The sequence below is a fragment of the Mauremys reevesii genome, linkage group 7 (assembly GCF_016161935.1).
Source record: "Mauremys reevesii isolate NIE-2019 linkage group 7, ASM1616193v1, whole genome shotgun sequence".
NCBI classification, from domain to species: Eukaryota; Metazoa; Chordata; order Testudines; family Geoemydidae; genus Mauremys; species Mauremys reevesii.
This window is the reverse complement of record NC_052629.1, coordinates 95,624,268-95,650,991: the sequence shown is the minus strand read 5'-3', so window position 1 is coordinate 95,650,991 and position 26,724 is coordinate 95,624,268. Positions and strand designations below refer to the sequence as shown.

At 52.1% G+C, this 26,724-nt stretch overlaps 2 protein-coding genes across 5 annotated transcripts in view; one reads left to right on the top strand and one right to left on the bottom strand.

Moving 5' to 3' along the window:
- RTN3 (reticulon 3) overlaps window positions 1-3,746 on the bottom strand; it is a 39,509-nt gene extending 35,763 nt beyond the window's left edge. Inside the window, exon 1 of the mRNA XM_039482812.1 lies at window positions 3,704-3,746. Coding sequence (XP_039338746.1) covers window positions 3,704-3,731 — 28 coding nt within the window. The 5' untranslated portion in view covers window positions 3,732-3,746. The remainder of the gene's footprint in view (window positions 1-3,703) is intronic.
- Window positions 8-25,295, top strand: ATL3 (atlastin GTPase 3). 4 transcript variants are annotated; one of them, XM_039482813.1, is made up of 13 exons: window positions 8-141; window positions 12,808-13,025; window positions 13,167-13,310; window positions 14,028-14,132; window positions 14,749-14,799; window positions 16,585-16,641; window positions 17,757-17,849; window positions 18,532-18,670; window positions 20,200-20,327; window positions 21,606-21,662; window positions 22,302-22,373; window positions 22,781-23,212; window positions 23,704-25,295. In XM_039482813.1, exons 1-13 carry the CDS (start codon window positions 87-89, stop codon window positions 23,788-23,790), a joined length of 1,638 nt encoding a protein of 545 aa, XP_039338747.1. In that variant the 5' UTR covers window positions 8-86; the 3' UTR covers window positions 23,791-25,295. The 4 variants fall into 4 exon arrangements, with proteins under 4 accessions (XP_039338747.1, XP_039338748.1, XP_039338749.1 ...); XM_039482814.1 differs by lacking the exon at window positions 8-141 and adding an exon at window positions 4,160-4,312; XM_039482815.1 differs by lacking the exon at window positions 8-141 and adding an exon at window positions 4,365-4,386.
- Window positions 25,296-26,724: the final 1,429 nt, after the last annotated feature.

Sequence of the window (26,724 nt, the reverse complement as noted above, 5' to 3'; positions counted from 1 at the left end):
TGCGCATGCGCCATTGGGGAGGGCTGAGACGAAGGTGTACACTACGCAGGCGCTTGTAGCTGGAGGAGGACAGTTGGGCACCGGGCATGCGCCGCTGGAACAGAGTGAGGCTCGGAACGCGCAGGCGCCAACGGACGCGAGGTATTCACTCCGCGGGTTGCTGCGCTTCTTGAGTTTCAGGGTTGGAAGCTGCTCATTACGCTGTGGGCAAGGGCGGAGTCTCTCATCCTTCTACGCATGCGTCATGGATAGCGCGGCCTGAGACTAAACATATGCGCTCTGGGCACCACAAAACCAGACTAGGGCGGGTGACGCCCCGCTGAGTCGAGGCAGGAGGGCGCATACAGCTCTGAATTGATTCTTTGGTTTGAGTTTAATGGGAAGGGAGAATTTTTCTTTCATTTATTTCCCTCCACTCTTTTCCCCATAATTTCTGTCCATTCCCCCCTTTTGTCACTTTCCTTTTCTCATTCCCTCTTTTCTCTTTCAGTTTTCTTTTCACCTTCCCCTTCTCTCTCAACTAAAAAAGGCATTTAAATACATTTCCTTTCAAACAGTCCCTCCCCAGAGCAATGGGGCTGGGACTTAACACCCCAATGAGGTGCATGGGGTGGCTCCCCTCTGAGTGATTGTCACAGGCAGGCATGGCTCCCTGTTCTTGGAGCTATTGTCTCAGGCTCTCTGCAGATGCCACAACATTAGTTACAGCTGTTTCAAACTTTTCTCCACAACCACAGAAGCTAGAAACTTCCTTTGTTTATAAATGGAAACTGAGCTTTTGATGCAATCATATGACTCCAGAAGCTGCCATCCAAAAGTGCCAACAGCCCTGCATGCTGCACCAGTGCTGTGATCATGCCAGGACTGGGGGCCCCTACGTTAGCTGTGAGGATTGCTTGCTTCGGATCCGGCTGGAGGAGCTATGTGTACTTCGCTGCTTATCGGTCCGGTTAAGATAACATCTTTTGTTTCCTTATCACAGTGATTTTACCTTTCCATTCTCTGGTTAAGGAACTGGATCACTGCGTGCCCCAAAGAACAGGCTATCAGTGCCCTTTAGGGCAAAGTGGGAGAGACTGCATTTCAGGTATTTGAATATGTGGCAGCCTTAACTTCATGCACTCTAATTTCTGATGCATCAGCAGAACCTAAACAGTTGCTGATGCATATTTGCTTTTAAACCTATTCCCATCAGGGCTGTTTCTCTTCCTGAGTGCCTATTGGAGGGAATCTTGGTTTCCACATAGAGAAATGCCACATCATTCTGCTGCAGCATTACCTAAGAGGTAGGATCAGAGAAGGCAGTGGCTTCTAGTGTGTTTGTGAACAACCTGGAGTCAGAAATCCTGAGTTCTATCCCCAGCTCTAGGAAGGGAGTAGTGTCTAGTGGGCTAGAGTAAGTGGAAACAGGGAATCACGACTCCTGGGTTCTATTCTGAACTCTAGGAGGAGGATGTAATAAGACTTGTAGGCTCCTCAATCAGCTTCTTCTTCCTGCACTGTGTTTAGGGAACAGCACTTACCACACTGGGTCATGGGGCCAGGTTGGAGTGTGAGGAAAGAGTGCCCCCTACTGAATCACTCACCATGCAGCACAGTGCCCAATAGTGCCGCACTGGGACACTGGAGTCAGCAATGACTCTGAAGGCTGAGTGAGCCCTGCTGGCAGCACAGATGCTACAAGTAAAATTGCTTGGGAACAAATATTTTCACCTGAGAAACTTTTAGACATTTTATAATAAACAAGTTAAAATCTTTAATTAAAGGCTGACAGCAAAATTGTTGTTTTTAGGGACATGAAAGTTTCATAAAAGTTGCACAAACATTTTCCATCCATTTCAGATTCACTGTCCTCTTGCAAACAGCAGAATTGCCACCCTTTCCACCCAAACACGAGAAAAAATAGTCCAGCAGTGGGGATGTTAGCCTTCAGCTTGAGAGATCCATGCTCAGTTCCCCCATTCTGCCACAGACTTGCTGTGTGACTCTGGGGAAGTCACTTTGTCTGTGCCTCAGTTTCTCCATTTGTAAAATAGGAATAAATAGCCCTACCTTCCAGGGGGGTTGTCCATTATAGAATATCAGGTGCTGAAATACTATGGTGATGGGGGCCAGATAAATACCTTATATTATTATAATACCTAGCTTTTTTATAGCACTTTTCATCAGCAGATCTCAAAGTGTTTTACAAAGGTCAGTGTTATTATCCCCATTTTACAGATGGGGAAATTGAGGTATATAAAAGTTACTTGCTTGGCTTCCCAATATTACTCACCAAAGCAGAGGCAAAGCTGGGAACAGAACCCAGGCTTCCTGTTTCTTAGCTAGAGAGAAGCATTCAGGAATCATACACTGGGCCTTAAAAAAAATCAGTTTGAAAATCAGATGTTCTGAATATAAGACAGGGTTGCCTGCAATAGCAGGGGACTGGACTCGATGTCCCAGAAGTGCTTCCTTCCAGTTCTGTGTTCCCATGACAAGGCAGAACAGGGACATAATTTTCCTGTGCCATTAAGACATATGTTTAACCTACTGGTTTGGCATGTTTTATGCATCCCCTCTATGCTCAATCTGCACGAAATGTGGCTCTTACAGCTATTGGGTGTCTTACCCCCCTACCCTGGCTTTCCATAGAATATCATAGCAAATTAAAGGTCTTGGGGCTTATCTTCAAGGTGCTCCATGGCCAAGTGCTGGGCTCATTTCTTTGACTTGCTTTCTCTAACATAAACATGTATACACAAGGGGGTCTAACACATTGTAGGTACTGTCAGATGGGTTCATTGCACACACCAGGGCTCCTTGCATCCCTCCCTTCTCCCCCCAAGATGCCTGTGTGCATCTCTCATTCCTCTTTATTTCAGGAAATCCTTGTAACCTGTCCATCATCTCCCTCATGCCAGGGGCTCTCTGTCCCCCCATTCCACCCACCATACCAGTGTTTCCCATTCATGTCAGGGACTCCGGGCCCAAATTCCTCACATGCCGGGGACTCTATGTCTCATCCATTCTTCCCTTCCTGCATACTAGTGTCCCTCATTCTTCCTGCTATGCCAAGGGCTTTTTGTGGCCCCCATGCAAAGGGCTGTGTGCGTTGCCCATTGTCTTCTCCCCACCCCCTTCAATAACAGCAGTAGGTGCTCATGCTTTTGGCTCTGGGAGTTGCAGGGACAATCCCTCCTGTTGCTCAAGATGCAGTATCTCCTATGAAACTGGTGGTGAACATCCTGGGGGAGACCTGATCTATACTGGGCCTCCAGGTACAACTGGAATACATGATTAGTAATGATAGGGCCTGCTCTCCAGCCATGCAGGACTCCTCTTCTGCAGCCAGCCCACAGAGCTCCTTTGCTATTACAGTTAGTTCTGTCTCTGGAGTCCCAGCCCCTGGGACACAGACTCTTTCCCAGAAGCTGGGTGGCAAGGTTAACTACAGCATTGAAGGAGCTGTTTAGAACGACTGCAAGGTAGCTGCAATGCATGAGCTAAAGGAAGGAGTCATGTATAGCTGCAAGGCAAGGACAATGCACTGGCTAGATTAGAGGGAAGGAACAAAGCACAACTAGAGGAGAAAAGCCATGCACAGGCTGCAGGGCAAAGGCAGTGCACAAATAGCAGGGATGGGCCTTGCATGGGCTGCAGAGCAAAGGCAGTGCATATGTAGCAGGGATGGGCCATACACAGGCTGCAGGGCAGGGCTCACCTGTCTTTGTAGATGATGCTCCTTTCATACAGAGCCCTCTCTGCAAAACTCCACCAGTACCTTGTAGTCAATCTGTGCTCCAGCCTTGCACCCCAAGGGGCCAAGCACCCTCTCTTGCTCTCAGAAGCCTGGGCATCAGCCTGTACTCTGCTCTGGGAATGCTTTGGGTGGCATGGGGCTCAAGGCAGCACCAGTCCACAGCATGCAACCCTGGGGTGTGAAGGAGTTACTCTCCCGAGGAGGCTGCTCTAAGCCATAGTCCATGAACACCTAGGGGTACCCCAGGGGAGGACTGGGGCTGGCCTACATTTCCCGGCATATACCTCCCCATGTAGGGAGAGTGCCCGCCGCGGCGGTTGCTGGGACTTGTAGTCCACGGGCGCCACAGTTTATTGAAATGTACCAGAGGGGAGTTCAAAGGGACTACATCTCCCGGCATGCCTCTCCGGTCGGGCGGCTCTCTGCTTCCCCCCTCCCGCCTGGAGTTGGCCCCGCCCATCTCATCCTGGCCCCGCGGGGCGGGGGGGTGGCGGTGGCGGTGGCGGCGGCTCCATGTTGATACCTACGCGGTGGCGGCAGCAGCGAACGGTGTCAAGCTGGAGGCGGCCGGTAATGGGGACCCCTCCCCCCGTCCGGGTAGTCTGGGGCCCCCTATGGCGAAGGGCGTATAAGGGTCCCCTATGGTGAGGGAGTCCCCCGTGGAGACGGCGGGCGGGGCTACGGCGTCCCCTCTGGAGCTGGGATTCCCTATGGAGGGGGCAGAGGGGTTCCCTACGGAGAGAGGATATAGGGTCCCCGGAGAGACGCGATCCCCTATAGAGAAAGAGGTTTCCTTATATATAGAGAAAAATGAGGCCATGTGTTCCCTTATAGGCAGAGGGCATATGTGGTTCCCAGGGAGGAAAAAGGGGGGCTATAGAGTTCCCTATATGTAGAGGGGGGCAAGTCACAGGGTCCCCCATAGCGAGAGGAGGCCATAAGGTGCTTATGCAGTACTAGGGAGCTGACTAGAGCAGGCACCCCAGTGTACAGAGCAGGAACTATATGTGTTTCTATAGTGTCCCCATGACCACCCTACATCAGGACTTGGGTATAGGTGACTGTACTTATGTAGAGTTGGCCTGTCCCTGGATGAAAGGCCCCCTTTATACCAGCACAGCTAGAGTCCTTGAAGCACTTTGAAATCTATATATGTATGTAACTGGGGCCTGATTCTGCAATGGAACACAGACCGCCACTTGGTTCACATGGTCTGTTGGATACACCATTTGCTTGGGAATCAGAACATCTATGTTTGTTTCCTGGCTCTGTCACTGTCCTGCTGGGTGACTTTAGGCAAATCACTTCTCTCTGTGCCTTAGTTTCCCCATCTGTGAAATGGGGAGAATGTTGCTCTTTGTCCCCCCACCCCATTAGGGCAGGATTGTTCCCTGTAGCCTTATTTCCCCCACACCCTATTGAGGCAGGATCTTTCCCTACAGTCTTTGCCCCCACACCCAGGAGGCAGGAATGTAAAGGGATTAGAAGAGGATGAGAAGGATGTGAGGTTATAATGTTTGACCCTCATTTGCCCAAGGAGCATGGCCTCTGGCTGATGATAGCTGTAAGTGAGGCTGAAAGTGGTTTGACTGCTAGCATCGATGGGATAACGCCATGCAGAGACTTGGCCAAGGGCTGTGATGGTACTGAAAGTGCTTTCTTCCACTGTCACATTAGGATGGAACCGTATATTTGGGTCCAAGGCTCTAAACCAGGGGTAGGCAACCTATGGCATGGGTGCCGAAGGTGGCACGCAAACAGATTTTCAATGGCACTCACACTGCCTGGGTCCTGGCCACCAGTCCGGGGGGCTCTGCATTTTAATTTAATTTTAAATGAAGCTTCTTAAACATTTTTAAAAAACCTTATTTACTTTACATACAACAATAGTTTAGTTATATAATATAGACTTATAGAAAGAGACCTTCTAAAAACGTTAAAATGTATTACTGGCACGCAAAACCTTAAATTAGAGTGAATAAATGAAGACTCGGCACACCACTTCCAAAAGGTTGCCGACCCCTGCTCTAGAGGCTATCTGAGCCCTATAGCCTAATCCAGTGAGGAAAGATAATCCAGAAGGTATGGTGCTAGGGAGACCTGGGTTCAAATCCCTTTTTGGCCACAGGCATCCTTAGTGACCTTGGGCAAGTCATGTAACTGCTTTGTGCCTCAGTTTCCCAATCTATAAAATGGAAATAATAGCACTGTCCTGCGTCACAGGGCTGTGTGAAGATTATGAGATGCCTAAGGTAATGAGGGCTCTCAGTACCATAGAGAAGTAGATAAATCTTTCTCTGAGACGGTGGCAGAGACAAGTATGATGCAGGCAGGGACTGGGCAGTCTTTCCTTTCACCTAGCTATGTTGATGTTCCTCAGTCCTGACACCCAGTCCCCTTTGAGGTGATTGTTAACATCATAGCTCCATCCGTCTCCATGTCTGTCCTTACCTACACCTCTCTATCATGTGTGCCAACTCCTAGGCTGTCTTGAAGAACAGTTGAGGTGAGGCATGATTAGCTGCTTATGAAACATCGGGCTGTTTTCCTAGCACTGCATTGGGAACTAGTAAATTATGTTGGATGGCGCAAGGAGCCCTTCTGCCATCCCCTGCTTACTTAATGTGAACCAGGCCTGGATTTCCTGACTGAGGGCAGGGTGGGGAGTGCAGACTGAGTAGCTCTGTTTTCCACTCACTGGCAGTGGAAAGAAACTACGTGCAAGTAATTTTTGGGTGTGCGTGTGTGGTGCTGCCTTTTTCCCTTTCACGGAAGTACGTATTTCAAGAGGAGATGGGGGGGTGGAGGGGATCCAGGCCATAGCTTAACACTTAGTCATCTGTGCTGGCAGAGTTTTTGTAACTGCTTTTGAGTGAATTTAATCTTGAATGAAGGAAGCATTTGCAAGAGAAGTCTGGGGCAGAGCCCTCTGTATGCGGCAGTTTCACTGCCCAGGTTAACTTCCAGTTGACCTGTGTTGAGTTGCATTTTGACACCCTTGCATTGCAAATGTGTGGCCTTGCGAGTGTGTTGAGTAGGGAAATGTTGCCCTATGTTGTATTATGCAAGTGTTGTGTTGCTTTGTGGGGCCAAGGTGTGGCATGGCAAATGTGGTGGGTTGTGAATCTTTTGTGATGTGTTGAGTGAGGTTGCTGTCGGACCCCATTGAATGGTGTTGCAGATGAAATATGTTGTTGTGTTAAAAGTTTCAAGAATGGTTTGCATCGCCAACACAAGTTGTGAATGCTTGGTGGGTGAGTTGTTTATACAGTGGTCGTACTAGAGGTCCCAGTCATGGATCAGGACCCCATTGTGCTAGGCACGGTACAGGGCCGGCTCCAGGCACCAGCTTACCAAGCAGGTGCTTGGGGCGGCAACTCCGGAGCGGGGCGGCACTTTAAGGTATTCGGCGGCAATTTGGCGGAGGGTCCCTCACTCCTGCTCGGAGCGAAGGACCTCCCGCTGAATTGCCGCAGATCGCGATCGCGGCTTTTTTTTTTTTTTTTTGGCTGCTTGGGGCGGCAAAACCCCTGGAGCCGGCCCTGGCACGGTATAGAAGCGGAACATAAAGCTGAACCTTGGCCCAACGAACTTCTAATCTAGGTATAAGACGAGACAACAGGTGATACAGACAGACAGGGGAGGAGCACAAGGAAATAATGGGATAATCCAAGTTGGCATGATAGGCTGTTGTCCCAGCCCAGCAACATAACGGTAGTCAAGTGTTTTGTGAGTGTCATGGCAAAGGAGAGTTTGAGGAGGAGAACGAGATGGCTTTGTGGATGTTTGCACTGTATTGCAAGTGGTTTGTACTGCAAATGTATTGTGTCCCGAATCCTTTTTCTTGCAAATGCATTGCACTAGTTTGCAACCAGCCTGCCTTGCTAACACCTTGAATTGCTTCTCTGGGGCTCAGGCTGCCACTGCTGACTGAACACCTATGGCCCTGTGTACCCGGCATGTCTTCCTGAGCATGTCATATTATTGACACTGCTCAACTCTGGTTCCTCAGCTCAGGGGTCCTGGGCTTACATCATGGACCCTCCTAGCCCTGAGGCCCTGTCATTCCTTGCCCCTGTGACGTTTTCCTCTGCACTCTGCAAATTTGATTCCAGGCTTGTTGCCTGCAATACTGACCGGAGGATGGTGCCGGCATTGGGGTGTCAGGAGTTTGCTGAGCCTCAGTAGGGTTGTTCTTGTTTTGTCCCCATTGCTGCTCAGCTGCTGACACTGGGTGAAACCTCCTAGAGAATGGTTTGAAATATTGGCTTGTGTTGATATTGTCTTGGCATTATTTGTTTATCACACAGGAAAATGAGAAGGTCACACTTAAGAGAGTGAGGCATAATGCAGGGCCAGGATAAGCTTCCTCTTCATCCAGCTCTGCCAGTGCCCCTCAATCTGGACCTAGTGCTTCCTGCTGTCCCAGCCTTGGGCTCATCCTCTCCTCCCCCACACCAGCTCTGCCAATGTCCCATAATCCTGACCTACCACTTTCCTGCTATCCTAGCCCTGGAGTGCCCCTCAGTCCTGACCTGCAGCCCCGTGCTATCTCTGTTCTGCGCTCCCCGTACAGCTCTGCTGATACCCCTCAGTTCTGATTTACAGCCAAGTTCTGTCCCACTGCTGGGCTCCCCACAGACAGAGCTGTCGGTGCCCCTCGCTTCTGGGCTGCACACTCACTGGAGAGTCAGTCACACTGACTCTATTCCTGCAGGTGGCATTGGGACCTTCGTACTCACTTTGCTTGCTGCCTGAGTCACAGTTAAGCCCAGGTGCCCAGAGCTCTTGTGTATTAAATTAGTATGGCACTAACAGAATCAGAAAAAGAATGCTAATTGCTCTTTTACTGCACTGGGTGGCATAGATAAAAACGAGCTGTGTGTGTTGTTGTTTACTATGTGCATTACAGCAGATGCCTTGCCTGAGATTGAGGCCCCATTACAGTGTGTGCATTATTAGTAGCATTATGGTAGTGCCTCAAGGCTCCAATTGAGATTGGAAGGTCCCCATTGGGCTGAGCACTGCACAACCTCCTCCCCAACAGAGATTGGCAGGGCCCTGTCATGCGGGGTGCTGGGGGGGGCATTGGGCATGTGCTGCACAGACACCCCGTGATCAAGATGGGGTGGGGTGGGGCATTGGGCTGGGCGCTGCAGAGAGAGAGACAGCCAGAGATGGGCCCTGCTCACAAGACCTTCGATTCAGAGATGCTTGCTTGACATTTCAGGACCCATTGGTTCAAAGGAGGAGCAGGACCTGCAAAGCTAGCAAAATTTCAGGTTAGAGGGTTCCAGTTGGTTCCCAGATGATCCCTCACAGATCCTCTCCCTTCCGTCCCCAAGGGAAGAACACAGAGCAGTGGCATGTGCTGTTAATAAACAAAACCGTCCCAAAACAATCCACTCCACTACATGTGCAATTCTCCCTGCCCCCAGGGAGAGGACAAACCACATGTGACACGGTCAGTCACGTGGGGCTTAATTCACAGATACTAGAGTGAGGAAGGCAGGGTAAGAACCTGTACAAAACAGAATGGAGGGGGGAGGAAAAAGCAGCTGAGGATGGAGCTGGCCGGGGAGAAGGGACCATCCCATGAATAGGAACCCCTCTTGCTAACCATCACCTCCACTCTGCCCCAATCTCCTGGTGAGATCCTGAACTGGACTAGCTGCTGATCAAAGCTCCCTTTTCTAAATGGTGGAGCTAACAAGCAACCTTGTGATCAAAGCATGGGGCAGCTGGGTGCTCGTGCCTTAGGGCGAGCCATTTCCCCTCTCTCTCTGCCTCTGTTGTTGAAAGAGGCTCATTCCATCCAAGGAAGGGGGGTTGGCATGGATGCCTGCAAAGTGCTTTGATGGTGAAGAGCCAAGGAAAGTGGAAAGTTTTATCCAGAGGCATAGACTGAGTGTTAGTCGCTCATGGACTAGAGTCCTGGACTCCCCACTTCCTTTCTCCAAGACTTTTGCCCCTCAGATCTCTTTCCAGTCCAGTCCTAACCTATGGATAATCACCTGAACACAGGCTTCCAGTGCAGTGCTGTGGCCGAAAAGGCTAACGAGAATTTGGATATATAAACAGGGGAATCTTGTATAGGTGTAGGGAGGTTCTGTCTGTATTTGGCACTGGTGCGACCGCTGTTGGAATGCCGTGTCCAATTCTGGTGCCCACAATTCAAGAAGGTTGTTGATAAAATTGGTTCAGAGAAGAGCCACAAGAAAGATTAAAAGATCAGAAAAACATGGTTAGAGTGGTAGACTCAAGGACCTCAATCTGTTTAGTTTAAAGAGAAGGTTAAGGGGTGACTTAATCACAGTCTAAAAGTACCTGCATGGGAAACACTGTTGTAGCCGTGTTGGTCCCAGGATATTAGAGAGATAAAGTGGGGAGATAATTTCTTTTATTAGAGCAATTTGTAGCTCTCTGTAGCTGGAAAGCTTCTCTCTCTCACCAATGGAAGCTGGTCCAATAAAAGAGATTACCTTATCCACCTTCTCTCTCTTCATGGGCAACTGAACTTTGATCATGGGCTCTTTAATCCAACAGACAAAGGTCTAAAAAGACCCACTGGCTGGAGGTTGAAATTGGGATTAGAAATAAGGTGCAAATTGACTGGCGAGGGAACTTGACCATTGGAATCCCAAGGGCTGTGGTGGATTCTCCATCACTGGGAATGTTTAAATCAAGGCTGGATGTGTTTCTAACAGATTTGCTGTAGTTCAAACAGCAATTAATTCAGGGCCGGCCTATGTTATATAGGAGGTCAGGCTAGATGATCACAGCGGGCCCTTCTGGCCTTAGAATCTAGGAATGCACCTGGCCCCATTTGCTGCTCAACCCCCCCCCCCCACACACACACAATGAGGCAGAGGGTCAGATCCTTGGCTGGCCCCCCAGTCAAAGGGCGAGTGGGTTGTGCTCGTTTACCCCAGCTGAGGAACCAGCCCAAGGCAGCTCTTTCGTGGCAGCATTCCGCTTTCTGGCATATTTTATCAAATCACGCTAATTTCATTCAACTGAAAGTTCTTTGGGCCAGGGGTTGTCTCTTAGTTCAATGTTTGGACAGTGCCTGACCCCACGGGGTCCTGGTCCATGTCAAGCTTGTGCCATCCAAAATAATACTTTGTGTAACTGCGGCACGTTAGCGAGGTTCTCGTCAGCATGGTGGTAAAATCCCTCTCTGTGGAATTTGCTGCACGAGGCTGTGCTAAGATAACTGCCTCCCTGTGGCCCTGGCTCAGAGAGACTCTTAAGGCCAACAAAGAGCCGCTGTGGTACAAAGCGGATGCCTAAAAACAACACTCTCTCCCCCCCCCGCCCCAATGTTCATTCATTATTATGCCCATTTTGCAGGTGGGGAATTGGAGGTGCAGAGGGAGGAAGTGACCTGCCCCAGGTCGCATGGGGAGTCAGCCACGGAGGCAGGAATAGAACCCAGATCTCCTGAGCCACCAGGGCCTTACCCTGAGCCTGGGTTAGTGCTGGGTTAGAAGTTACCTGTTCACTGCCATTGGCCTGGATGTTCTGCACCTACGTTGGCCTAGCTCAGGCGTGAGCAGCCACACTGCAGCACCGTATCTGTGTTACTCTGTCCTCACTTGTGCTGCACTTTCCTGTGTGTGTGACTAGGACTTCTGAGGGCATAGACCATAGTTCTTTGTGCTGCACTTTGATAAGCTGCTCTATGATTCTTTCCCAGTGAATTGTGGGAGAACTTGTCTGTTCTAGGGACACAGGGAATTGTGGGAAGGCATGGGAGGACTATCAGCCCTCCAGTGATTTTTTTCCAGCATCCTCATTGCAAAGTGGGCCGGTTACCAGACTGAGTGAAAGCAGAATCTGGGCTGTAATCCACCCCCCAGCTGGGCTACTAAATTTGGGGGAGAGGGTTTTGTATGTGGATGGGAGTGGGTTGGGATAACACCCAGGTAAAGAGCCCGGCAGTGAAGACATACTCTGATAAAGTACAACGCTAGCAAGGGAGCACCAACTTCCACCTGCCTGAGCCAATTACTCTGGCAGAAAGTCTCCCAGACTGGCACATGTTCCTTGGGCTGTAGAGTGAGTATTCACGGCTCTGACTGGTGGCCAGGCCACTCCCTGAATTAATCCTGCCCCTGCAGCCCCAATGGGTTCAGAGGTGTGACTGGCAACAGGGTGCCGCTCGGTACAGGCTGCAGCAAATATAACTCGGCCCCACCCTGCTCTCCAAATATTTCTGGTTCTAAGGCTTCCCTGTCCTGAGAAAGGAGCGGATCCAAGCTCACTCTCACCAGCTGGGACTGCCTTGGGACATCCCTCCCTTGGCTGTGTCCTGCCCCTTTGTGTTGTTGGTTGCCCTGAAGATTGAGAGGTGGAGAGGGGAAAGGTTGTCATCTCTGGTGCAGTGTTGACATGGAGTATTGTAACCTCAGCCCTCATGAGCTCCTGGTGTGTGTGTGAGGGGGAGAAGCAGCCAGGCTTGTGATGGGAGCTCTAGCCCTTGGGGCTTTATATGGCATCCCTGGTGCCACTAGATGCTGCTGAGCACCCCCCAGGCAGCAGGATTGGGACTCAGGTTGCACGTGGCCAGGTAGTTCAGCTTTCCCTGATCAGCTTGATGTGGAAGGCACAGGCCTCAGTTTAGGAGAGGGGGGCCCTGTAGCCACACAAGTGCATCTCTTCAGACACTCCCAGGCCTTGGGAACAGGAGAGATTCACAGGCGCGAGGGTGGAACCAAGCCCTCCAGGCCTGCGTTCGGGAAAGGAAAACAAGAAGCTTTACACCCTACCCCCACCCTTGGTGCTTGGGGGATGTCTGGTGTGTAGGTCAGCCCAGGGCTGTGGTCCCCTGCTGTACAGAGAGGAATATAGGAATAGTCAAACTGGATCAGGCCCATGGGCCCGTCTAGCCTGGTATTCCGTCCCTGAGCAGCATGAAATGCTTCAGAGAAAAGTGCAAAAAAAACCCCGAAGCAGCCGGATGTGGGATAATCTAATCCCTTGCTTGGAAGATTGTTCCCAAGCCCCACCTCCCCTAGGGCATTTCCTAAGAAGCCCCCCAAGCAATGTATTTGTGCCCACAGGTGGGGACACCATGGGGCGAGGGAAGCCTGGGCCAGTGCAGATCGTCTTGGTGCACAAAGAAGCCCACTCCTTTGAGCTGGACGAGAAGGCGCTGAGCCGGGTGCTGCTGCAGGAATCTATCCGGGACATGGACGTGGTGGTGGTGTCGGTAGCTGGGGCCTTCCGGAAAGGGAAATCTTTCCTGCTGGACTTCATGCTGCGTTACATGTACACTCAGGTAAGCTCTGTTCCCGTGATGCCCTGCTGCTGCAGGGCATGTACACTTGGGTGAGGCACTGCCCCTTCCCACAGTGCTTTGCCTCCAGCCAACCCAGTCTTGCTCTCAGCTGAGACTCCACCCCTCTTGCTTGTTCTGCAGAAGGAAGGTGGCGCGTCCAGCTGGCTGGGGCAAGAGGATGAGCCCCTGCTGGGGTTTTCATGGCGTGGAGGCTCAGACCCCGAGACCACCGGGATCCAGATCTGGAGTGAGGTGTTCACCGTGGAAAAGCGAGATGGGAAAAAGGTAAGGGTGGGGGATGGGGGTGGGGAGTAGGGTGATTAGATGTCGCGATTTTATAGGGACAGTCCCAATATTTGTGCTTTGTCTTATATAGGCGCCTATTACCCCCCGACCCTCTGTCCTGATTTTTCATACTTGTCTAGTCAGCCTAGTGGGGAGTGTGTCTGGTCGGGTGGAGGCATGGGGTGGGGGGAGCATGCGTAGGGGGATGTGGCACCTTTGTGAGTACGATGCACAGATGTGGCTGCACCCCCAGGTTTGCAGCATTATGGACGAGAGTGCACAGATCCTGGCAGTCAGCCAGCCTCTGATCTGCAGCCAGACCTCTCCTCTGCCTGCTTTGCTTTGGCCCCCTGCCATTTGCTGCAGGCCGGTGCAGCTACCCACTGAATCTGGGCCAGGATGGCATCGGGTCATCAACTGGATCCATGTGCCATGCTAGGGGGAGGGCTAGCGTTACCGGCTGCTGGTGTGCACCAGGGGTATCAGTCTGGGTGATCCCCTCTTGATGCTAAGCCTGGTGACCTGTGGAAGGGGCAGGCCATACCAATGGTGCCCCACACACCCTTGGATGCCGTCTCCCCGCTCGGGAGGAGAGCATTATCCCCACATAATGAGCTGGAGCTGGGCACTCCCTGGGTTCCAGCATGTGTCAGTGCGCTTTCTCTGATCTCATCTGGCCCACACCCTTCCATCCCAATCTGTGCCTCTCTCCCCCAGGTGGCAGTGGTTCTGATGGACACCCAGGGTGCCTTCGACAGCCAGTCGACTGTCAAGGACTGTGCCACCATCTTTGCGCTCAGCACCATGACCAGCTCCATCCAGGTGGGCCTGGCAGAGGGGAATGCCCTGGGTTTAGACAAGGGGAACCATTCCTAGGCTGGAGGTGCCTGGCGTGCAGCCCTGCTGGCAGGGACTGTGTCTTGGTGTCATCAGCGTATGGGGCTGTGCACAAGGGCTGCCATCTCCCAGCCCTTAGGGGAACTGTGCAGATGGTCACCTCATGGCTTGGGACCTTAAGCAGTGCAGTGGGGGTTCTGAGCAGGGCGTGTGGCTGGGAGATCTCTGCTTCCGCTGTGAATAGAGTGGGTTGCGTCCCACCTTGCTCCGAGCTGGTGAGCTCCAGTGGGAACTTGCTGAGAATTCAGGGTGAGAGTTTGGGAGCCAGGTGCTTTAACCAGACACAATGCGCTTGGCTGGGTGATGCGGGAATAGCCTTAGGGGTGGGGGGGGGCCTTGCTTACAAGAAGAGGCCAAAGAAAGTGACACGGAGATGGCTGGGAAGGGGAGAGATGTGGACACAGTGCTAGGATACCAGCACCATGACTGGGGAGCTCAGTGGCACCATCCCCATCTGATTGTCTGGCAGGGGAGGTTGAGTCTCAGCTTTGCGGCTTCTCTGGTGGGTTCTTGACATTAACAGCATCTTCTTTCCTTGCAGATCTATAACCTGTCCCAGAACATCCAGGAGGACGACCTGCAGCAGCTGCAGGTAACGGGGGAACATGAAGATGTGGCAGGGAGGTTAAACCCAGAACTGAGGGCCAGGGGAGCTTCCCCAGACAGCTGGGGTGACCTAGAAAAAGTTCTTCGAGCTGCAGCACCTGACTGGGTTTGGTAGGCCTGGCTGGGGTGTAGGCGAGGCAGGGCTCTTACCTGGCCTGGAGTTGCTAGGTACATGGTGCCTGGCACTGGCTGCGTTTCCATCTGGAGCGCCAGTAGGGTAATGCCAGTTCCAAGCTGGCTGACTGGGTCAGCAGGGTAAGATCTGTCTCTGCAGCTATGGGATGTTGTGCCCAAAACAGTCACTTCAATCCATGATGTATAAACAGGGGAGCAGTGAGTCGGAGCAGGGAGGGGATATTTTACCTCTGAATACGTCATTGTTGAGACCAATACTGGAGTAGTATGTGCAGTTCTGGAGTGCACTTTTTAAAAAATTGGAGAGGTTGCAGAAAAGAGCCAGAGAAATGATCAGAGGGCTGGAGAAATGCCTGACAGTGAGAGACCTAAGAAGCTCAATCTGTTTAGGTTCTCAAAAAGAAAATCAAGAGGTGACTTGATCACGGTGTACAAGTAACTTCACGGGGAGAGAATCCCAGGTACTAAATGGCTCTTTAACCTAGTGGGGGAAGGTGGAACAAGAACCGATGGCTGGAAGTTAAAGCCAGGCACATTCACATTAGAAATAAGGCACCAGTATTTCACTGTGGGGGTGATTTTCCTTCGGAACAAACTCCCAAGAAAAGTGGTGATGTCTCCAAATCCAGACTGGAGGCCTTTCAGGAAGATGCTTTAGCCCAGTGGTCACCAACCGATCGATCGCGATCTCCAGTGGTGCAGCGGGTCTGCTGCTAAGGCCCTGGGCGGGGCAGGGGTCTCAGCGCAATGCTCCTGCCTGCAAGCACCGCCTCCGCAGCGTCCATTGGCTGGGAACGGGGAACTGTGGCCAGTGTGGGGGCAGTGTCTGCAGAGAGGGGCAATGTGTGAAGCCATGTGTCCCCAATCCCCCTCCCAGGGGCTGCAGGGGTGCATTGGTTCCTTCTGGGAGCGGCGTGGGCCAGGGGAGGCAGGAAGCCTGCTTTAGCCCGCCTGCAGTAAGTGCCACCCGGTGGGAGGCTGCACCCCCAGCCCTGAGCCCCCTCCCAGAGCCAGCACCCCAAATCCCCTCCTACACCCCAACACTCTGCCCCAGCCCAGAACCCCCTCCTGCACCCCAACCCCCTGCCTCAGGCTCAGCCCAGAGCCCCCTTCCACACTGCAAACCCCTCAGCCCCAGCCAAGAGCCCGCACCCCCTTCCGAACCCTAACCCCAGCCCAGTGAAAGTGAGTGAGGGTGGGGGAGAGCTAGCGACAGAGAGAGGAGGGGATGGAGTGAGCAGGGCGGGGCTTTGGGAAAGGGGTGGGGCCTCGGGGAAGGGGCAGGGTAGATCCTGGGTTGCCTTAAATTCAAAAAGTGATCTTGGGGGTAAAAAGGATGGAGACCACTGCTTTAGTCAAATCCAAGTTTCTGGGCTCAGTACTGAGGGGAATGGTGACATTATCTGGCCTGTGTTATACAGAAGGTCAGACTAGATGATCTAATGGTTTCTTCTGGCCTTAAAATCTATGACTCTGTGTTGCCCCATGGTGGCTGTTATGGGATGATGACCCATGATATGTGTGTGTGCATGTGGCTTTGTATGTCTGACGGGTCCCCAGTGATCACCTTCCCTGCCCACTCCAGCTGTGACAGCCTTGTCTTGTCCCTTAACCACTGGTCTCTCTGCTTCTTCAGCTCTTCACAGAGTACGGGCGCCTAGCCATGGACGAGATCTTCCTCAAACCATTCCAGGTACGCCCTGCAGCCCACCCTGTCCTGGCTCAGCATGCCCTGCCCTAAGGGGTGAATGAGCACACAGGCCAGATGGGGGAGCTCCTTGCTATGCAGGCCTGTGGGGGGAACTGGGTTAGGCCAGGGTTCCAGGTATCCAGGAGTGCAGGTATTTAGGGCTTTCGCTCCTTGGGCAGAGGTTTTTTATCGTAACCCACAATCCAGCAGGGTACTGGATTGGAGCATGACTGCTTTAGCCTGCTTGTTGTGTTATGGAGCTGTTGGAAGTCTGGATATGAACACTTGACCTCAGGGTTTAAGCATGAGTCTCTGCTCCCTGAATAGGTGCAGCTGTAGATTGGGCACTAGAGGGGCCCAGTTACTCGTGCCTGAAGCTTTCTTGTCTGTAGTCCTCCATGGTCTCTTCTCCCCAGGGAGTGTCACATCCCTCCTCTCCCAGGCTGTGGAAATTCACATGGGTTCCTGCTTCTGGTGAGGAGCTTCTTCCTTCCAGTCTCAGGCTGAGCAGCTGGAGAAAATACAAGGCCAGGCCTACCTTCCCTCTGCTCTAGCTTCTGGCTGTGCCCCCTTTCCCGCAGCTGTCTGTCTTTATCAGCTATATCTGATTAGCAAACAGGGCTGGCTGTAGGCCCTGGGCCTGTTACAGAGGGGTTGGTGGCTCTAACCAGCCACAAAGCCCCAGTGGCTCCAGTCCCCTCTAGCAGGTGTCTGTGGAATGAATTTGAGGGGTCTCAGCCCACTTCCAGTCACAAACAGCTGATGGAGATTGAATTCCCATCTCCCCCTAGGGGGACACTGCTGGGACAGGGGTGGGGAAGCTGTATCTTGACTTAGGCTTCCAAGTGAATAAGCACATACATGAATCCCATTCTCCCCAGCTCTGTGGCCTCCCCCTCCCCACCCCTCTTTGGAGCAAAGCCCTGTGGGCTATCTAGGTATCCATCCCTGCTGTGAATCAGTTCTGCCCCCTATAGAGGGACCAGGAGGTGGTGCCCCCTGCTGTCACCCTGTTCTATCACTGTTGGCCAGTACATTCCCAAGCCGGTGGCACAGAGCAAGCGTGTCCCCTAAGCCCATGGCTGACCCCCCATGACCTGCCTTCCGATCTCTCTCAGACCCTGATGTTCCTGGTCCGGGACTGGAGCTTCCCTTACGAGTACCCCTATGGCCTGGAAGGGGGAAAGAACTTCCTGGAGAAGCGGCTGGAGGTAAGGACTGGCCGGGACAGCCGTATCAGCTGCAAATCCTTAAAGGGGGTTGGTGTTTGGTCTGAGTAGGTGAGCACGCTTGGGGCATCACTCAGTTGAGGGCCATTGGCAGCCCAAAGCTTTGAGCGTGTGATGTAACTCACCTGTCCTCCAGCAGGTGGGGCCTGACCTCCTGCCCTGAGACCGGCTTGTCCCATGGGCCTGTCTCAAACCATGCCCCCCTGGGGTCCTTGACTCTGTTGAGTCCATCCCTTCAAATGTTGCTCCTGCTTTATCCCTTGGCTTTTGGGCCTTGGCACCATGCTTGTGGGCCCTGCAGGATGGCTGAGAGCTGAAGTCAGCAGGGTTGCATTGGGGGAGGGGCAGGGCAGGATAAAACTGTGCCAAGTTTAGCCCTTTATTCCTGTGAACTGATCCCCCGCCCCCCAGGCTTCCATCTTCACAGCAGAGTGATTCAGCAGCACCCCCTTGGGAAGCCATTAGTGGCTGCATCAGAGGGAATGTTCTCCTGCACACCTCAGCCTTGGCCTTGATCCAGGCTGTCCAGCAAGGCAGGGCAGGATCTTTTAGTCTAGCTCGTAATCCCCCGGGCAGCCCTTGTTGGCAAAGGGGAAGGAGTCCTCCCACTCCGAGCACAAGGGTGTAGCTAGCTGGGGTGACTGAGATGTCGGTCTGCTGGTAGGTGAAGACCCATCAGCATGAGGAGATCCAGAACGTCCGCAGGCACATCCACTCCTGTTTCACCAACGTCAACTGCTTCCTCCTACCACACCCAGGGCTCAAGGTGGCCACTAGCCCCGGCTTTGATGGGCGACTAAAAGGTAGGCCATGTGCAGAATTGAGACTGCTCCCACTGCAATCCAGAATGGATAACGCAGCTCCCCTTGCATGGACCCAGTGTGGCCTGTTCCTAACCAGGGCACTGTGGGGATTGACAGGATTTAGGCCACAACCACTGAGAGCTGGAGCCCCGCCTCCAGGATCTGCAGGCTCAGCGCTGGGGAATCTGTAGGTACTTAATTATGATCCCTTGGAGAGTGGTTTATAAAGGGGCCTCATCATCTTAAAATTCCCCTTTCTGCCTGCAAAAAATGTGTTCTGCTCAGGTTACAAGCTGAGCTGGGTAAAGAATGGATTTTCCATTGGCTGTTCTGAAAAAATGGGAAAAAAAACCCACAATTTTTTCTGAAAGTTCAAAAAGTAAAAGAAAAAACAACAAAAAGTCAATCATTTTGATTTTTGTGCTGCCCCCCCCCTTCTTAACATTTTAAAATATCAAACGAAAAGTAATTTTGAAGTGAAAATTTTTTATTTTGTTTTTCGGTCTTAAACAATTTGCCACAATGGACACACATTCATCAGCTGTTTCTATCGACTTAGATCTGCCTTTTTCGCTGAAAGAAGTTGGGTCAGAAAATGTTGCCCAGCCCTAGTTAAAAATAGTGATTATATTGAATTGTCATCGCGCCTAGGAGCCCTAGTCATGGGCTAGGACCCGTGGTGCCAGGCCCTGGGCAAACAGAACAAAAACCTGGTCCCTGCCCAAACAGCTTCCAGACTAAGGATAAGGCAAGAGACAACAGCCAGATGGGGGAGCACAAGGAAACCATTAGGCAGCCCCCGGCAGCATGAGGGGCAGTGATCTTAGTGCAGTAGTGACCTAACCGTTGTTAAGGATTTTGTAGGCCTCCCATGAGAGGAGAGTTTTGAGGAGGCATTTGAAGGTGGACAATGAGGTAGCTTTGAGGGTGTTTATGGGGAGACCCTCACTAGTGTGACGGGCAGCATGGGAGAAAGCACAAGCGGACTTTTCTGAAAATGTAACAAGTGGGCGATGCAGGCTGGGCTCAAGCCCCTGCGCAGGCTCCCTGTAAGTCATTTAGCTGCTCTGTGCCTCAGTTTTCCCATCTGTACAATGGGAATAAGAGCACTGCCCTGTTTCACAGCACTGTTGTGAGGATAAATCATCACAGATTGGGAGATTAGCTCAGATATTAGTGTTGGGGGCCAGATAATTACCTAAGAGATCTGAGCTCACACTAGATTTCATCTCACCGAATTTCCTTTAATTGATGGGGTGTTTTAACTTCTGTCCTGTCTGTTAGGGGGCTGAGCATGGTTCAGCACTGCTGGAGTTAGCCACCAGCCTGGGAGACTGGGGTTCAAGTCCCAGCTCTTCCACAGACTCTGTGTGATCTCGGGATGAGTCACATCCCCTCTCTGCACCATCTGGGCAGTGAGGCTATTTCACAAGGGGCTTTGTAGGAGAAATTCAGGCATTCTGGTGCTCTGATGCAAATATATATAAGCTAGTTTCTTGACATGTCTCATTCCTTCCCGCCGGAGCCAGACATTGCTGACGAGTTCAAGGAGCAACTCCAGCAGCTCATCCCAATTGTTCTGGACCCTCGCCAGCTGTTGGAGAAGGAGATCAATGGTTCCAAGGTCACCTGCCGAGGCCTGCTGGAGTATTTCAAGGTGGGCAGAATCCAGGATGAATGTGAAAATGTAGCTGTTCTGATGCATTGCCTTTCCCGAGCCAGCAGGTGGCAGCAACACTAAAGCCTCTGGCTGGCAGCCTTTGCAAACAGCTGCTTGGGAGCCAGGATTTCCATTCTGCAGGGAATTCCAACATTTGGGCATTTTTTTATTTTTTTTCCTGCAAATTGGAACAAAAAGCCAAAATTTGCGGTGAACTGAAAATTCAGACACATTTTAATTGGAGACCCTGGAAGCGTTTTGATAAGGTAAAACATTTCCTTTTTACTTGATCATTTGGATTCTTTTCATTTAGACTTTTACAATTAATATTTTAATATAATATCATCTCATGTTTATTGTAATTAGCATTGTATATTATTTATACTAGATATTTTACATTATATTAACATATGTAACTATCCTTTACATGTATTAAATATTTCAACATAATGTAATTATGTATAACATACATTAAATATAATATCCATGTTACATTAAATTAAAACATATGTAACATCCAGTATAGAATATATACAAATACACTATTAAAATGTGTACCTTAATATAAAAGTCCAAACAAAATGCTCAAGTAAAAATTAAACGTGTTTATTCCATTGCATTGAAACGAGCAGTGACATGATTAGTTTTGACAACTTCCCGTCAAACTCTATTGAAATCACCACTCTCCTGTGAAATGTTTTTGATTTTGACGAAACTGCTTTTTTCGATGGAAGACTGTTTTGTTGCAAGATCAGTGACCAGCTGTGGTTATAAACCTTTCTCGCTTCGAGAAGCAAGGAGAGTTGGGAGAAACTTCCCCCTGGGGACAGGTTACCCTGTCACTGCAGAGATCCTGGCAAGCTTCTGGTGCTGCCCCTATCAGAGACAGGATCCCAGAGTGGATGGGCCAGTGGTCTGATCTGGGCTGGCTCTGTTCCTGTGATGAAGGTTCCCGGGGAAGTGACTAAGAGATGAATGGGCACTGGCCTGTGGTTTCCTGTTGTGAGATAGATGAGGTTGGAGCACTTACCTAGGATTGGGGAGCCCTGGGTTCAAGACCCTGCTCCACCACAAATGTTCCAGGCGACCTTGAGCAAGTCACTTCGCGTCTCTGTGCCTTGTGTTCCCCGTGTGTAAAATGAGAATAGCACTGCCCTGCCTTACGGGGGTGTAAATAAATACATTAAAGATTGTGATGGGAGCCGAAGAAGTGTCTAGCCTAGATCTCCTAGCTCTATACCTTGCTTTCATTGCTGTCACTCTCTCCCCTTCCAGGCGTATATCAAGATCTACCAAGGAGAGGACCTGCCTCACCCCAAATCCATGCTCCAGGTGAATTTGGTTGGTTAGGGCTAGCCAGAGCCAGGGGGAGGGGGCAGTGAGTGGACCCCGAATCCTCTTCTGACTCTGGCCATTGGGTAGGAATGGCAGTGAGTGCTTCCCTGCGACGAGCTGAGCAGCATGCCCTGAAGATCAGCTGCCTTCCCCTGTCTCTTAAGGCTCCAGGGCCTGCGTCCCTCTGGAGGGCTGGAAGTGACTCCCATCCAGAATGTGAGCACTCCTAGCCCCTGCTGGCCCAGAGGCATCTTTCCCAGGGCAGGCAGCATAAATCCAGCCCTGCTTGCCCCTGGTGTCAGTTCTCGGCTGGAAGATGCATCCTGCTTATCAGCCCATGCTGTGGGTCAAAACTACCCGCTGGGAGCCAGAGGGTGCTGTTGGTGGAGACCTAAGGGGGAAAGGGTTAAGCCTGGCTGTTAATGCAGTCCAATTCCCTAGTGACAGCAGATGGAACTGCACCCTGCAGCTCTGTATCAGCCCCAGTGCCTCCCAGAGGCAGCAGGCAGTACTGCACCCACCATGGCTGCAGCAGCTCCAGCACCCCATAGGCATCATGTGGTACTGCACTGTGCACCGCAGTAGTGATGCTTATGGCCGTGCTGATCATCGCTTGCTTTTGCCTTCTCTCTGCAGGCCACCGCCGAAGCCAATAACTTAGCAGCTGTGGCTTCTGCCAAGGACATGTATTACAACAAGATGGAGCAGGTGCGTGAGTCGTGGGGCATGGCGTCCACTGGGCAGCCAAGATCGGTGTCCACATGGTCAAACCGTGTATTCCGCTTCCCCCACATGCTGGATGTCGGGTCCCACCTGAGCCCCCGGCGGGTCTGGTTATTATCAGCAGGACTTGTACAGATATTGTTAGAGGCTAGAAAGAGAACCCCGGAGTCCTGACTCCCCGGCCCTCTGTTCTAATGCACAAGACCCCACTCCTGTCGTAGAGCTGGGGATAGGACCCAGTTGTCCTGACTCCATCCCCCTGGTCCCTGCCATTGCAGGTGAGCTTGAGGGGGGGCGGGGGTCATACTGCAGTCGGGGATATTCTGAACTCTCATAGATTCCATTTGGGCACAGAGATGCAACCTCCCATATGATGCTCCCTTCCCCCCCAGATGTGCGGGGGCGATAAACCCTACATCTCCCCGGAGATCTTGGAGGAGAAGCACCAGCAGCACCGTGCGTCGGCCCTGGAGCACTTCCAGAAGATCAAGAAGATGGGGGGGAAGGAGTTCAGCCAGCGCTACGAGGCGGAGTTGGAGAAGGAGATGGGCGAGCTCTTTGAGCACTTCGCCAAGCACAACAAGAGCAAGAACATCTTCAGCACATTCCGCACGCCGGCCGTCATCTTCAGCGCCATCGTGGCCCTCTACTTGGGTTCGGGCCTCACTGGCTTCATGGGGCTGGATGTGGCTGCCCAGCTCTGCAACTGTGTGGTAGGGCTGCTGCTGATCGCCCTGCTGGCCTGGGGCTACATCCGTTACTCAGGCCAGTACCGGGACCTGGGCGTGGTCATCGACACTACTGCCGACTTCGTCTTGGAGCAGGTGGGCAGCACTGGGGGCGAGGGGCATCGGGTAGGCATGGCAGGGGGACACGAGAGATGAGGGATGTGGGTTGGGGCGGGGGATGCCTGGGATGAGGGAGACTAGGCCTCGTTGGCATGGATGGTGTGGGAGAGGGGGTAGTAGCTGTTTAAAGGGAAGGTGGAATTGACGAGCCAGGGGACTGGCTGGTCCTTAGGGACTCGTAAGGCTCAGCCCCACTGATAATGTGGAGACAGTGCGGTGTGGCTGAGGTACTGCAGGGTGCAGTACTGCCTGCTGCCCTGGCGGGGCTGGGCCGGAGTTGGAGATCCCTGCAGAGACCTTTCCAGCACTGGGAACGTGACCCCTTTGACCTCCCCCAGAGCAGGTGATCTAGGAATTTGGCTCACACATGCAGCAGCCGTTTCACCCATTAGCCTAGGCGCTATGGTGCGTATTGGGACTTTCCAACCACCCCCACCAACCAATCTCTCTCCTGCACCTTTCTCCAGGCCACTTCCCGCATGGGCAACACCACTCGGGCCGCTGTAGCTGACACATCGGGTGCAAGGGCTCCGCCTGACAAGAAAACCCAGTGAAGCTTTCGTGCCAAGGCTGAGTTGGGGCTTTGCAAAGTCCTGTGCTCCTGCTGCAGCTGCTGCTGGCTGGGAGTGACTCCAGGCCCGCAAATCTCGACTCCTCTCTTCTTTCATTCCTGTTCCTTTCCCCCTTCATCTTTCCTTCGCTTCCCCCCCCCGTTCTTCTTCTTTTTTTTTTTTGCACTTTAAAAAAAAAAAGACCAACTGCAGCTTTAACCTCCTACCTGTGCCAGCCAGTGCCTTGTCACCGGGATGGGGCATCCTCCCCACCGGACTCACATTCCTGCTCCTGGGAGCGGCCCCTGGTCTGGAGACCACATCTGGATCCCGGCTCCTTAATGGTTATTTCTCATCGCATGGAATCGGCTCCCCTTCAGCAGGGGGCGCGGGCAGGTGCTGTTGTACAATCCGAGGCTCCCCCCTCACTTCCTGCTCTGACCCGGGAGGTGCAGATGCTTTGGTGTCTTCCCTCCAGCCCAGCGGAAGGGATGGGTCCTCAAGGCCTGAGCAGAGTAACCGTCGCTGTTCCTCATTTCCCCTCCCTGCCCCTTGTGCCTTGGTAGAACTGAACCGTGTCGTTGGGCCTCATGGAGAAGAGGGGAACCTCCCTCGATCAGCTGCTGCCTTAGGGTGTGGTGGGAATGGTACCAAAAAATACAAAGACACCCCCCACCCTTCCCTGTGCCAGAGAGAGCCTTCAGCCCACAGCATGCTGCTCAGCCCTAGCTAACATTGGCCAAGGGCCAGCGAGCCCCATGGCATGATTCTGGCGCTGTGCTGCCAGCCAGCCTGGGCTCCTTAGGCAGGGCCAACACTGCTTCTAAACGTGCAACCCACCCGTGGGCCCCTGCCTGCATTGAGAGAGACTCCTAGCCTGTGTCTCTGGCGTGGACCAACGTGGTCTATTCAATCTCCAGCCACACTTTCCCTTGTCCAGGGTTAACACCCCTCACCACCACCGCTGCTTTCGGCTTTGGGGCAAAACGGGGCTCTCCACTCGTGGGAGATATGCCCAGGGGCTCCTTTGTGTTGACAAACCCAGTCCTAACCGGCAGCTGTGTGCTGTGGCTCGGTCCTCTGTGGGGTATCAGTTAAAATGCAGTCCTGCCCACGTGGGGGGATGCCCCACTTAGCGCCACGCGGGAGCTCCCTTTGCTAACATCTCTTGCTGAGTGACCAATCATCTTAGCCCTTTTGAGTAGGGAGCTTTTGCCATTGGGGTATCACACTGCAAAATCCTTAGCCTCTTACTGGATTGTCTGGTTTCCCCTCGCTGGGACCTCCAACACCATTTGTCAGCCAAGCAGGTCGTGGCCTCCCCTCTCCACTGGTATCTGGCTGGGGTCAGGTGGGCAGTGCCAGGATCTGTGATCTGAACCAGGGGACCAGATGCCACCCATTCCCTGCCCAGTCTGACCCCAGCCCCTCCACCCACCCCAACCCTGAAGCACTCACACATTCCCGCTCATGTAAAGCACAAGAATAAAGCTCATTCCATTTCGTGATCACTGTGCCTTATTTCGGGGGGTGAGGGGGAAAGGAGAGGGGTACAACCTTACCCTGGGGAGGCTGAACGCTGACTAACCTCCCTTGCCTCCCAAGCCTTGTTCTGCTGGAGATTTCCTTGGCTCATTAAAATCCTCACCAGTGTCCTGCCTTCATTCGGTGGGCCTGGACTGGTGTTGCAGGCATTTGTTTGCGAGGGATGCCCCCTTTGAAATCTCCCAGCCCAGGAGCCATCTATGCTTCAGGCCACGTTCATGTTGCCCATTTCAAGCCTACTATCTGCCACCTTCTCCCTCTCCAGCCATTCCCTGGTGCCTCAGGCTTGTTCCAGCCGGGTATCCCCCTGAAGATGACCTAACTGGCCTCCTGTGAAAGCCATCGGACGCCTGGATTTCAAGGCTCAAGAGAAGGGGCGAGTACATGGCGGGTGCAGGGGGGGGGGGAGAATCTGCAAAGGCTTGGAAGAAGGTTGGAGTGAAACTTAGCTAAGAGGGGCCAACAGCCATCAAGTTTTTTTTGGGGTGGATGGATGATTATGTGATCAGATTTTCCCCCATTGTGCTAGCTTTGGAAAATTCCTCTCCCAGTGTAAGAATTACCTGTGGCTTCAAACTGGTCGCATGAAAAGCTTTATTTTTTTTTTGAGGGTGGGGGGGAAGGAGTGCTTTCTACAGATGTTAAAAGAAAAGCCACTGTTCTCTGAGAGTGCCCCAGTAAAGCCAGGCCCCTTCAATTCTCGGCTCTGCAATGTCTTTCAGTTTCCATTCAGCCTGTCAGGCCACCAGCTCTGTGTTACTTCCTTCTGCAGGGGTGCAGCATGGTCAGGCTGCTGTGTCAAGCTAATGCTTGCTTCTATCCATACAATAGCAGCTGAGCACCTCATAAACTGTAGATTTTATCTTCTTGGCACCCTGTGAGGCAGAATGTCCTGTTCCCATTTTACAGATGGGGCCACTGAGGCACAGGGGAGCAATGTGGCCTAGTGGATAGAGTGCTGGACTGGGAGGCAGGATATCTGCTTTCTAGGCCAGGTTTTGCCACTAGCCTGCTGGGTGAGCTAGGTTAAGTCACTGTCTCCCTATTTTTCCATGTGTAAAATGGTGATAATGAGACTGACCTGAGTAAAGTGCTTTGAGATCTATGGATGAAAAGTGCTTGAGATGATCTAGGGATTGGTATAAGCCGATCCAGAAGCTGAAGCAAGACAAATTCAGGCTAGAAATAAGGTGTGTTTTTTTTTAAAAAAAGATTGGCTGTGATTAACCATTGGTGTCTTTTGGGACATGGATTTTCCATCTCATGGAGTGTTTGAATTGAGACACGAGTTATTTAAAAGCTATGGGTAGGAATCCCTGGGTGAGGTTCTTTGACCTGTGCTGTGCAGGAAGTCAGGCTAGATCCTCTGGCCTGAAAAATCCAGGAATCAAA

Excerpts from the sequence above, each read along its gene's own strand:
- ATL3 (XM_039482813.1), top strand. The coding sequence starts at position 87 with ATGCGCCGCTGGAACAGAGTGAGGCTCGGAACGCGCAGGCGCCAACGG. Across the intron at positions 14,800-16,584 it reads ACGACCTGCAGCAGCTGCAG|CTCTTCACAGAGTACGGGCG; the intron begins GTAACGGGGGAA and ends CTGCTTCTTCAG. Across the intron at positions 21,663-22,301 it reads ACCCCAAATCCATGCTCCAG|GCCACCGCCGAAGCCAATAA; the intron begins GTGAATTTGGTT and ends TTCTCTCTGCAG.